We start from the raw sequence: 13,010 nt of genomic DNA on the forward strand, positions 1-13,010 counted from the left end.
GGCAATCGGTAGCAGAAGATCTGAACTGCCCCTCAAGGTGAGGGACAAGACCACTACTCCCTTACCTTCCTTACACAAATATAGATAACCCTATATAGATGTAAATAATAATGTCCTTTCTCAATATAATTAATTTATTTGAAAACAGGGCATCTCTTAATAATGTTGAAAATTGAAAATTCATAACAATAAAGTTGAAAATGGAACAAATTAGTTCTTTAATTGAAATTAAGAGCTTAATATATTATTTAAATTTGTTAAGTTTAGTTGACTATATGAACCAAAATATATTTTTCTTTGGTGAGCCGGTTTAGAATGAGCAAAGTAAACGACCACATAGGGTGAGGACCATGAGATGAACTATGATATATTTAGGATTGGATCGGCTCCGAAAATTGAATATTTATGAGCCTATGCATAAATATAGTGTTTATACCTTAGAAAAAAAATTATTTTTACGAGGGCCCTTTTATTAGGTGAGGAACACTATGTCGGGTTACCTATATGCCGAACCTAGTAGGGTCACCGATTCTTCTAAATTTTGTTTCTGGTAATTTTTAAATATATTTATAAATATGATTACAAAATATCACCTTTCAAAAGAAAAATACATACAAAACATGTAATTATTATTGCAAAATCTTTAGTAACAAGAATTATGAATGTATTATATTTGAACCAAACTTCAATTACAATTTTAAATAAGAATAAATTATAATTGCAATAACATTCTTACCCATCTATGGTAACTCCCCACTGATTTACAGCGCAGTAAAATATTATGCCCATGGTAAGAAAAATATCATCTGCCACGTGTCATCGATTCAAACCGTCTAGAAATCTGATCGCGAACCACTGGATTAAAACCCAAACAACCCATAAGTCCATGCCGGTAAGGCAAAGAAGTCCTCCTTTTCATCTCCTCCGACGCCGCCCTGTTCACCGTATAATGAATTTCATGCGCCGACGCCGGCGGTCCTTTTCTCCGACCACCACCTTTAACAGATCCAGATGAACTTTCATTCGATCTAAAGCTTGAATTTTTAACATCTTCTTCACCTGTCTTTTTCATAATTTCATACTTTTTCATCATCATCATTGGAGATTTATCAGTCGCTCGTCCTTCCGATGCGCTACGAAATAGAAGAAGATCTTTCAATTTCCAACTTTTCCATCCCCATTTCGATATTAATGAAGTTGATGATTGTTGGTTTTGTTGTTGTTCTTTTGGACCATCTTCTTGATCATGATCAGAAAAGATATCAAATACCCTTAATGGTGACAATGATCTACTTCCCTTTCTCCTTACATTTGATGAAGATGAAGAAGATGACTTTCTCTCTCCTCCTCTTCCACGCTCCGTTTCTTTCTTCTCCGGCGCCGTCGCCGTCGCCGTCAATGGATCCACCATGATAATGGGTTTTGGTGATTTGGGTGAATTGATTGTACCCACTTCGTTAAAATGCAATCTTGGAGGAAGTTTCAATGGTTTTATCACACCGCCGTCGAATAACTCATCGGCGGCGGAAACAGAAGTTATATCCAATTGACCACTGAAATCAAATTCGAAATCATCGTTTGTTTTACGAATACCAGGTTTCTCTTCCCATTTGAATGGTATTGACGAAGGAGAATCACAACCGTCGTCGTCGCCGGCGCCGGCGTAGAAGTGTTCGAAATCTCTATAAAAGGCTGAGATTCTGGTGGGGCTAGCAGGGGCGCTGTAGAAGAGAGGATTAGTACCGAATGGTTGAGGACTACTTGGTGCACTAATGAATGGGGTTGTTGAAGTACTGTCGAAATTGAAGTTGAAATCGACCGGAGACGGCGACGGCGGAATCATCACTTCCATATTTTTTGAAAAAAGATGAAAGTTTGTTTGATGAATTTGCAGGGTTTGATGAAAACTGTTAATGGGTATTTAAAGAATTTATGATTTGAGAATTTGGATTTGAGAATGAAGGAGGAAATAAGAAGGAAGCTGACAGAGTGAAGAAGATGATGATGATGGGGGGAGACAATTTGACCAGAAACTGGCTCAGCCGCCGCCTTTTTATTTCGTTGCCACAAATATATTTTTTATTTTTGTATATTTTTTTCTTTTGTTTATTTAGAAAAATTAAACTACTGTCGGTCGGAATTGGATATGATACAAGATTTTTTTTTAGTTATATTGATTAATTATTGACTAGTGTTTTTCTTGTGCCTAGGATATTAATATATAATATTATTCCAAATTAACTTCGATAATATTTAAATATTTTATATAATTTGTGACATAATAAAAATTCAACAATTTTAAAATCTAAATTGGTGTACTTATTTTTGTAAATACAAATGTCTTATTTTCATAATCTAAATATATATATATAATGAATAATTGATATACGATGATGAGTAGTTCTTCTCAAGGTGGGTTACAATACTTGATACTGCGATTTGAAGCTTATGATTTATATTAAGTGGGTGATGCAATATCCGTGATTAAAAAGATAAAAACCGTGAACTCGGAATTGAGTCAATGAATCTTTATCCCGATTATATTTAGTGATCAATTTAGTTTGAAAGACCGTGAAACCTTTGCAATCATTCAATTAGAAATCCGAGAAAACCCCCATCTTTCTCTCCTTTAGTTAAGGGGGGCGGTAGGACGGGCTGAACACAACCTTGCCCTGTCTTCACACTCGTTAATTTGTTTATTCATGAATCGTATGGAGGTATGTCCTGGTCTATCTGGTCAAACGAGGGGTCGGGTATGTGCCGCTTATACCATCAGCAGATGGATTCATTACCAGTGGAATCATGCCACCCAAAACTACACGTAGATCGGAAAAAGGGCTATTTTATCAGGCTACCTCTGGAGTGCGTCTTTATCATGGCGGGAACAGAACAAGAGGAAAAGACCCGGCCGACCTGCACAGGGCTCGAGGGCGAGCTTTTTTTTTAGAGAGAATGGGGAGTGAATCGAAAGACTTCCGTTTCCGTTCTTGGTTTGGGGGCTTTCGGGCCCCTCTCGATCTTATTCGTAGTTGGGAAGGGGGAAGGAGTCTAAATCGAGTGATCGCAAACGATCGTTGCGTTTACTCTACAAATGGTATTATTAAAAAGAGATATATTTGAAAAAATAGTTAAGAAGATTGGTAAACATTTTTTAGGATTTTTGAACCTGTTAAATTTAGTTCGTATGCATTAAGAAATATTTTTTTATTATTGTTGTTATTTTACAAACATTTAATCTTTGTTGTTTTTCAATGTATATGGTAACACGATGTACTATGTTTTCTTATTATTTTTTTAGTTTGAATAAATTCTCTTTTATATTATATTATTTTAGTTTTTTTTAAAATAAATAATATATATATATATATATAATAAGAATCGAAAAAGGACCTTAGCCTTGACGGCTATTAAATAAGCTTTTATAGGAGCGGCAACACGAGAGAAGAACTTTTCCCTCGGCTCGGTTACTTACTTTTTTTCACATCTCGATCTCCGGCTTCAGAAAGAATATAAATATTGCCTCTCTCAATTCAATGTCTTCCTTCACATCACACCCGGCAAAGTCCTTACTACGATTTCTGGGTAAAAGGGTTTAGGGTTAAAAAATTAATAACTTGCATTTTGATGATATTATTTTATTATTTATTATATTGTTACAAATAAAATACTATGTATCTATAATAGTTATATTAAAATACTATTTTTTAATAAATAAATTCTTACTAAAACTAATATTTACAACAACCTAATGAAATGGAATCATATCATTTTTATTGTAGTTATTATTGACTATAAACTTAATATTTTAATATATATATAATTTTATTTTTCTAAAACAACTTTCTTACATGCAAGCCACTATCTAACATGATTAAAAAAGAAAGAAATTTACAAATGTTAAATAATAGATTCTAATCAATTGCTCAATTTAAAAACAAATAAATTATATTTTATATTTATAATAATTGAGTTTAAAGTATAAATTAGTTACAAATATACTATTATACTTTTTTTTAATAAAAAAATGAGATTATTTTTATAGATCATAATTGAATTGGTTATATTAATTAGATAAATAATCATCCAATCCTTTTAGATTGACTTATTTATGTTTATTAGATTGAATGTATCATATATAGACCGGTTGATCAAATTTTAGATTCAGATTTTAAAATAACTTCAAATCTAATTAATTCAATCCAAGCAATAAGTACAAAGAGAAATGATAAAGCCAACGAATGGCTAGCGAAAGCAAGGCCACGAATCCTACGTGGCCTTGCCAGCTAGGAGAGAGAAAGAAAAAAAAAAAAAAAAAAAAAAAATTAAAACGTTTATGATTCTCTTTCACCCAATAGGGTTTCATATTTCTGCATTTCTTTCTCTCTCTGAAACGCTTCATTTATTTCTCTTCTCCAGCTCCGGCAGCATTTATTTCTCTTCTCCGGCTGCATTTATTTCTTTTCCACGGCTGCATTTACTTCTCAATGGTATCCTTTTTAAGGATCTTTATTATTTTTTTAATAGATCCAGAGTTTAGATTTTATAGATCTAGGGTTTAGATTTTACAGATCTATGGTTTTACATTTTACAGATGTATATATGGGATTTAAACGGTTTGAATTTTCAGGATACAGAAGCACCAAACTTGCACAACCCAGTAGATGAAGAACTTAACCTGAACAGATCCACCCCCGTTGAACCCCAAAGGTACCCTGAACAGATCTAGTGGTTTCGGGACAAGAAAGGGTCCTTCCTTGTCCCGAAATGGTTGGTTTCGGGACAAGAAAGGGTCCTTCCTTGTCCCGAAATGTGTGGTGTCTTGTAAGAAAATGCTGTGTTTTGGGTAAAAAAATTTTGTGTTTCGGGACCCGAAATGAGTCGTTTCGGGACAAGAAAGGGTCAAAATCAACCATTTCGGGACAAACATTGTTTTGTTTCGGGACCCGAAATAGGTCGTTTCGGGACAACATGGTGGTTTCGGGACCCGAAAGGTGGTTTCGGGACCCGAAAGGTGGTTTCGGGACCCGAAACGGGTGGTTTCGGGACCCTAAACGTGTGGTTTCGGGACCCTAAACGGGTGGTTTCGGGACCCGAAACTGGTGGTTTCGGGACCCGAAAGGTGGTTTCGGGACCCGAAAGGTGGTTTCGGGACCCGAAACGAGTTGTTTCGGGACCCGAAATGGGTGTTTTATGGACTTTTTCTTACGGTTTCACATAATTTTTGCAGTCACATTCCTAGTGTTGGAATGACATTTTCCTCCGAAGAACAACTTCTTGAATTCTACACATCATATGCCCACTTAACGGGATTCGGCATTACCAAATTAGGGAGCAAAAATGTAGGTGGTAAGAGGAAATATTTCAGCGTTGGTTGTGCCAAGAGTTTTATGAAAGAATCGAAGGCAAAAAATAAGTTTCATCAGCCTAGACCAATAACGAAGACAGATTGTAAAGCAAAGATTAATGTTGTTGTTCGAAATGAAGGGGAATATGTGATAACAAGTATTTCTCTTGAGCACAACCATACATTAAGCCCAAAGAGAATACGTCATGTTAGATCCTACAAAGTGATTGACGGAAATGTAAAAAGAAGATTGGATACAAACGATGAAGCTGGAATAACTGTGGCCAAAACATTTCAATCACTTGTAGTTGAAGCTGGAGGGTATGAAAACATGTCTTTCGATGAGAGGACATGTAGAAATTACGTTACAGAAGCACGACGGTTGAGGTTAGGGATTGGGGATGCTGAAGCACTCACTAATTATTTCTTAAGAATGCAAACCAGGAACTCAAACTTCTTCTACCTTATTGATTTGGACGAGGAATCCCGAATTAAAAACGTGTTTTGGGCAGATGGTAGGTGCAGGGCTGCCTTTGAAGATTTTCATGACGTTATCTCTTTCGATACAACCTATTTGACAAATCGCTATGACATGCCTTTCGCTCCGTTTGTTGGTGTTAATCATCATGGTCAATCCATTTTGCTTGGATGTGGATTATTGTCAAGTGAGGATTCAAATTCTTTCACTTGGTTGTTTAGAACTTGGTTGGAATGTATGCATGATAGACCTCCAAATGCCATAATCACAGACCAATGTCGATCCATGGCGATTGCAATTGAGAAGGTATTTCCTAAAACTCATCATCGATTTTGTTTGTGGCATATAATGAAGAAACTTCCTATAAAACTTGGAAGCCATACTGAATATCATCTAATAAAGAAGAGGCTGAAAAACATAGTATACAATTCCATAAATATTCAACAATGTGAAGAGGATTGGAATAGATTAATTGAAGATTATCAGTTGGAAGATAATGTTTGGTTGAAATCTTTGTATTTGGAAAGATCTAAATGGATACCTGTTTATGTCAAAGGACAATTTTGGGCCGGCATGTCAACATCTCAACGGAGTGAAAGTATGAACGCATTCTTTGATGACTACGTGCAGTCCAAAACATCTCTCAAACAATTCGTCGAGCAATATGATAGGGCTCTGTTGCGAAATATCGAGAGAGAAAAGAAATTGGATTTCAAATCTTTTAATTCTTTGATACCAACTGTAAGTGGATTTGCCTTTGAAAGACAATACCAAACCTTCTACACTCCTGATATATTTAGATTGGTTCAAGAAGAAGTTAGAGGTTTGATGTTGTGCGACATCTCAGTCATTGAAGAGGAAGGGTCAGTTAGTATATTTAGAGTTGAGGAAATCATTCTGGGGGTTAATGGAGAACATGTAAGAGATGTTTCTTACAAAGTACATTACACAGAAAATGATTGCAATGTGAAATGTCAATGTCGATTGTTTGAGTTCAGAGGTGTTTTGTGTAGGCATATCATGGCTGTATTGAAAAAAATGAGGGTGAATGAGGTACCAATGCATTATATAATGGACCGGTGGCGTAAAGATATTAAGCGTGGGTATCAAAATATCACCAACATTTATGATTCAGATATGTCTGTTGAAGAAAAAAAACGTCACAATAGTCTAACTCGATTGATGCAAGAGGTTCAACAAGTTGGAGTAAAATCTGAAGTCAGCTGTTCTTTTTGGATGAACGGAATAAAAGGCTTGATGGAACAGTTTCTGTCACTTAATCATGGAAGCCATACTGAAGCATCTAAAGACCAAAGCACAGAAGCATCTCCATCTCCATCTCCATTTCAATCTCCAGCTACATCCATTTTGATACACTCTCCTAACAAAGTTAGAAGTCGAGGACGACCACCAACAAAGAGGAAACAATCCTTAATTGAAAAAATCCCCAAGACTTCGAGATCAAAAAAGAAGAGAAATACGGCCACAACATCTACAGTTTTGGATTCAACACAACAACAACAGCAATGGAATGATCCACTTTCAACTCAATTATCCTTTACATCACTTTTGTCCTCTCAAGTATATGTCGAAGATAATGCGTGTGGGGATAACATTCAACGAAGATAGTATTTATTTGATAATGAAGAGAGTACTTATTTGATAATGTTGTTGTCACTTTGAATATTTTTACTTTTTTATCATATCTTTAACGAAGATAGTACTTATTTGATAATGTTTTTATCCCGAAACCACACGTTTCTTGTCCCGAAACAACTTTTCGGGTCCCGAAATCATCCATTTCGGGTCCCGAAACCATCCATTTCGGGTCCCGAAACCACCTTTCGGGTCCCGAAACAACTTTTCGGGTCCCGAAACCATCCATTTCGGGTCCCGAAACCATCCATTTCGGGTCCCGAAACCATCCATTTCGGGTCCCGAAACCATCCATTTAGGGTCCCGAAACCACCTTTCGGGTCCCGAAAACACCTTTCGGGTCCCGAAACCATCCATTTCGGGTCCCGAAACCATCCATTTCGGGTCCCGAAACCATCCATTTCGGGTCCCGAAACAACCAGTTTCGGGTCCCGAAACCATCCATTTCGGGTCCCGAAACCATCCATTTATACTATTTTTGTCCCGAAATGGCATTTTCAACTCATATTATACTTTGTTTTATTGTCACGAAATGACATTTTCAACTCATATTATACTATTTTTGTCCCGAAATGGCATTTTCAACTCATATTATACTTGTTTCTTGTTTTTTAACTCATACTATAATTGAAGACTATAATTGAAGACTATAATTGAAGACTATAATTGAAGACTAGAAAATAATTGAAGACTATAATTGAAGACTAGAAAATAATTGAATACAAAATATTTATACTTGGCTTATAATTGGTTGAAACAACCTATATGTATCAGGACAATCTTCTTTTAAAATTTCCACATACTTCATGAAGAGGTTCCTCAGATTTCGGTTCAAACTTGAACGGATGATCATTGCGGTGTATTTGGCTCGCAAAGCTTCAATGATTCCCTTTGCCTAAGAAAATGATAATTCACCGGTTATTTATTAAAGATTTGTGAAACAAATAAAATGTGAAAATATTTAACTTACATTTTTTTGGCTTATAGCACATTCCCAATCTGCATTGCCAATGTAAGTATGAATATGTCTCATGCAGTATATTCCGCAATCCGTTTTATTTGAACTGTCTTGCCAATGTAAATTTAAAACATTGACCGGGAATTGGGCAATTTGGGTTGAGATATCTTGGTCGATAGTATTGAAGTACTCCACAACGTTTTCAACCTGTTTTACAAAAGAAGTTAATAAACATAAACACTTTAACATACATTATGTGTAAAAAACACTTCAACAATACCAGTTTCCGAACTGTAACATATTTATGTTCCCATTCTATATCTGGGTCGAGTGGTAGATTGTCGAGGACTTCAATTACTTTCTTCGCAATGTTGATGACAACAACATAATAATGACTTTCGTATAAAATTGGGAAAAATATCTGCAAAATTATGACCATGAATCAGATGACATATATGAGCAAGAATAAGTATTTAATATAAGCATATTGAACTTACCAGATTAGTAGTTTTCATGTCTTCGGGTGTTATTTGGAAAATTCTCATTTCTTCAATCAGTCTTTCAATAAAAAGCTCTTTCGTTCTCCAAAAGTCCTGCAAAGACAACATGACAATAAGACAATTGGTTTATACAATAATGAAAGATATAGAGACTTACCGTAAGGACTGTTGAAAAAACGATTTTCGCTTCGGAGCCCATTTTGCAGTGCAGTGTCATAACGTTTGCCCAAGCATCAATAATACCACTTTCAACATGGCATCTACTTTTCATCGATTGAAATTGCTCTATGTTGATATTGGTATTCTCGGATACATACACTTCTTCCTTCCTGAAACCACATAAAGAAGAAATGAAGTTAAAAAAAAACAAATTTGGGTCCCGTAACCACCCGTTTCGGGTCCCGAAACCACCTGTTTCGGGTCCCGAAACCACCTGTTTCGGGTCCCGAAACCACCTGTTTCGGGTCCCGAAACCACCTTTCGGGTCCCGAAACCATCCATTTCGGGTCCCGAAACCACCTTTCGGGTCCCGAAACCACCTTTCGGGTCCCGAAACCACCCGTTTCGGGTCCCGAAACCAACCGTTTCGGGTCCCGAAACCACCTTTCGGGACCCTAAATTCAGCCAAACACATAAAGAATATTGACAAAAACAAATGAACTAAGAAAGATTGATTTACCTCGCATCCTCATCAGCTTTATTGTCAAAAACCATTGCCAAAACGATCTCATCCTTGTCACTTAAACGGACAAAATTGAAGAAATTTTTATATCTTTTTCTGTTCTCTTTCAAATATTGACATTGAAGCCGTGGTGGAATTTTCGTGACTTCTTGGGGATTTTTTTTAGGTTTTTTGATGACAAATTTGTTTCCTTTGAACACCGATATAGGAACTTCTTCACCACCCTCTTTTTGAACCTGCAATTCATATCCTGCATCCCGATGAATTTGGGCAGACTCGAAGTTCTTTGGCTTGTCCTGCGTCATATATGGAGATTTAAGGTTTGCTGGAACTTTCATTTGTCGCACGGGATTTTTCCTTCTTTTTCTTGGAGGCACCTCTTTTCCATCGTCATCTGTGTGATTCCCCTCAACATTTTGAGCAGCAGGCTCCTTGTCACCGGCCTCATCAAGACCCACCTCCTTGTCAGCGGCCTCATCAAGACCACCGTCATTTTGAGCAGGCTCCTTGTCACCGGCCTCATCAAGACCCACCTCCTCGTCATCTTTGTCACATTGTGTTTCAGAAGGTGCTTCATCCTTGAAGTATTTATGCATGGCATCCCTGAAAAGTTTATTCTTGTCCATTGCTCTGTAAATGATGTGCATGGCGTTGTCATACAATGGTGTTGCATCCCAGCCTGAACTTAAACATTCCATTTTTCTCATCGCTTTTTCAAGCATCACTGTACATTTCGTAACGCACACCAAATTCTCTGTAAATGTAATTCCGACCTCATCCGGAGCTGTGTTCAGAGGAGGTGACCTATTCCTAGGTTCTGTTGCTGCTGCCGCCGCCGCCTCCTTTGGGGTCTGAGACACCCCATCAATATCACCCTCCTCGTTCTCCTCCTCGTCGTTCTCTCTGAAATCATTATCCTCGTCGTCGCTCTCATCCCACATCCCGGGTAGTGGAATGCGTCCCAGAACGCTTCCAAGTCCGAATCCTCCATTATCCAACTCTGTATCCAGCCTAAACTTCAACGTTGTGTCATTCCAACATGACAGTATAGGAAATCGTCGCTCAGTAACTCCTCCCAGTACAGGGTTGCTCACCCTATACACGTAGCATAGCTGAAAACATACATATGTTAAAACTAAATATTTTTGAAAACATGAAAATGAATGAGTGATAACTTACGATAAAGAACGTATGTGGTCCTTGGAAATGTCGTTTTTCATTCTGCTTCACTTTTGCGCATGATTGAACTAATCCTTCAAGTACAAATTTGCACCAATTGAACTTCTTGATATTGTCAACATCTGAAATAGATTTCAGAATTCTATACCTGCAAATGAAAAAAACATATTTGAGGATTATTTAACAATACAAATTTGTTGTCAGGCAATTGAAAATAATACAAATGAGATATACCTGGATAGGTTACCTAGGTGATCACACCAGAGAAAGCAACTGACAACATATAATACGAAGTCTATCTTGAAATTGTTGTCAGCAGCTTTGTTCTCAATGATTTTGATCGGCATAGCAGTCGCTAAAGGAGCGCCATTATCGGGGTTACCCCATCGAGTCCTAAATGCCCTCAACTTGTCATCAATCTCGTTATTCTGATATTCTAAAATATCCAGCTCCCCTCTGGGGAGACCCAATACCATATGAACATCCTCTTCTTCGATTTTCACTTCCTCGCCATTCTCTAGGGTGAATGAACATTTATTGCAGTCAAACTTTCTGACTAGATAACGAGAGATTTCCCCGGGGCATTTTGAAAGCGATAATGAAAGTAGAGCGCCAAAGCCTATTGACTTCACAGCATCTTTTTGTTCCTTAGACAGCATTTGAAGAAGATTGAAAAGGCCACTAGACGATGTCCTAGTTAAAAATAAGTTGTGGGGGGCTGCTTTGGGAGCTGTTGCTCTAGGGGATTTTGGAACTGATTTGGGAGCTGCATTGGGAGCTGTTGCTCTAGGGGATTTGGGAACTGGTTTGGAAGCTGCTTTGGGAGCTGGATTGGGAGCTGGATTGGGAGCTGATTCTTGGACAATACTTTTACGTTTATTTGCCCTACAACAACAAATGATAAACATTTAAAAGCCATGAAGCAAATAATCACTTAAATGAAGGAATTCGGGTCCCGAAACCACCCGTTTCGGGTCCCGAAACCACCCGTTTCGGGTCCCGAAACCACCCGTTTCGGGTCCCGAAACCACGTTTCGGGTCCCGAAACCACCCGTTTCGGGTCCCGAAACCACCCGTTTCGGGTCCCGAAACCACCTTTCGGGTCCCGAAACACACTTTCGGGACCCTAAATTCAGCCAAACATTAATTAATCCTACTTTCGGGTCCCGAAACCATCCGTTTCGGGTCCCGAAACACACTTTCGGGACCCTAAATTCAGCCAAACATTAAGTAATCCTACTTTCGGGTCCCGAAACCATCCATTTCGGGTCCCGAAACACACTTTCGGGACCCTAAATTCAGCCAAACATTAAGTAATCCAACTTTTAGGTCCAGAAACAGCCTATTTCGGGTCCCGAAACCACACTTTCGGGACCCTAAATTCAGCCAAACATGAAGTTATCCCACTTTCGGGACCCATAACAGCCTATTTCGGGTCCCGAAACCACACTTTCGGGACCCTAAATTCAGCCAAACATGAAGTTATCCCACTTTCGGGACCCATAACAGCCTATTTCGGGTCCCGAAATCACACTTTCGGGACCCTAAATTCAGCCAAACATGAAGTTATCCCACTTTCGGGACCCATAACAGCCTATTTCGGGTCCCGAAATCACACTTTCGGGACCCTAAATTCAGTCAAACATGAAGTTATCCCACTTTCGGGACCCATAACAGCCTATTTCGGGTCCCTAAATTCAGCAAATACCCAAAAAATTTAGTTTTGGCTAACCCTAATACAACCATACACAATTAAATCAGACTTTCGGGTAAAGAAAACTTTGTTTCGAGAACCATAATGCAGCAATACCCTAACCCTAAACTCTGAAACCCTAACCCTAACTGCAAAACCCTGACCCTAACCGCAAAACGCTAACCCTACGATTCTAAAATAGAAGATGTCTTATTTACCTTGTCCTTGGAGATCTTGGGGCCTTGCATGGAGATTTACCTGAAACACCAGCCTGAAAAGAAAATATTTCGAAATGAACACGAAGGCGGACGATTCTGAAACTGAAATATTAAAGAATGAGAAGTGTCTTACCATTTTCGAGCGAGCGAAAGAAGAAAGTAGAAGTCGGGATGCCGGAGTGATAAATCGCCAGAGAAGTCGGGATGCCGCCGGAGTGATAAATCGCCAGATAAGTCGGGATGCCGGATGTGATAAATTAAAAGAAGAAAGAGAGGGAAGAAGAAAGAAGAAAGAGGAGCAG

At 38.0% G+C, this 13,010-nt stretch overlaps 1 protein-coding gene across 1 annotated transcript; it reads right to left on the reverse strand.

Annotated features, from left to right (window-relative positions):
- Positions 1-638: 638 nt before the first annotated feature.
- On the reverse strand, positions 639-2,101 carry LOC124936158 (uncharacterized protein At4g00950). Its single transcript, XM_047476625.1, has one exon. The coding sequence runs from the start codon at positions 1,850-1,852 to the stop codon at positions 803-805; it is 1,050 nt and encodes a 349-aa protein (XP_047332581.1). The 5' UTR covers positions 1,853-2,101; the 3' UTR covers positions 639-802.
- Positions 2,102-13,010: the final 10,909 nt, after the last annotated feature.

This window comes from Impatiens glandulifera, chromosome 4 (assembly GCF_907164915.1).
Source record: "Impatiens glandulifera chromosome 4, dImpGla2.1, whole genome shotgun sequence".
NCBI classification, from domain to species: domain Eukaryota; kingdom Viridiplantae; phylum Streptophyta; class Magnoliopsida; order Ericales; family Balsaminaceae; genus Impatiens; species Impatiens glandulifera.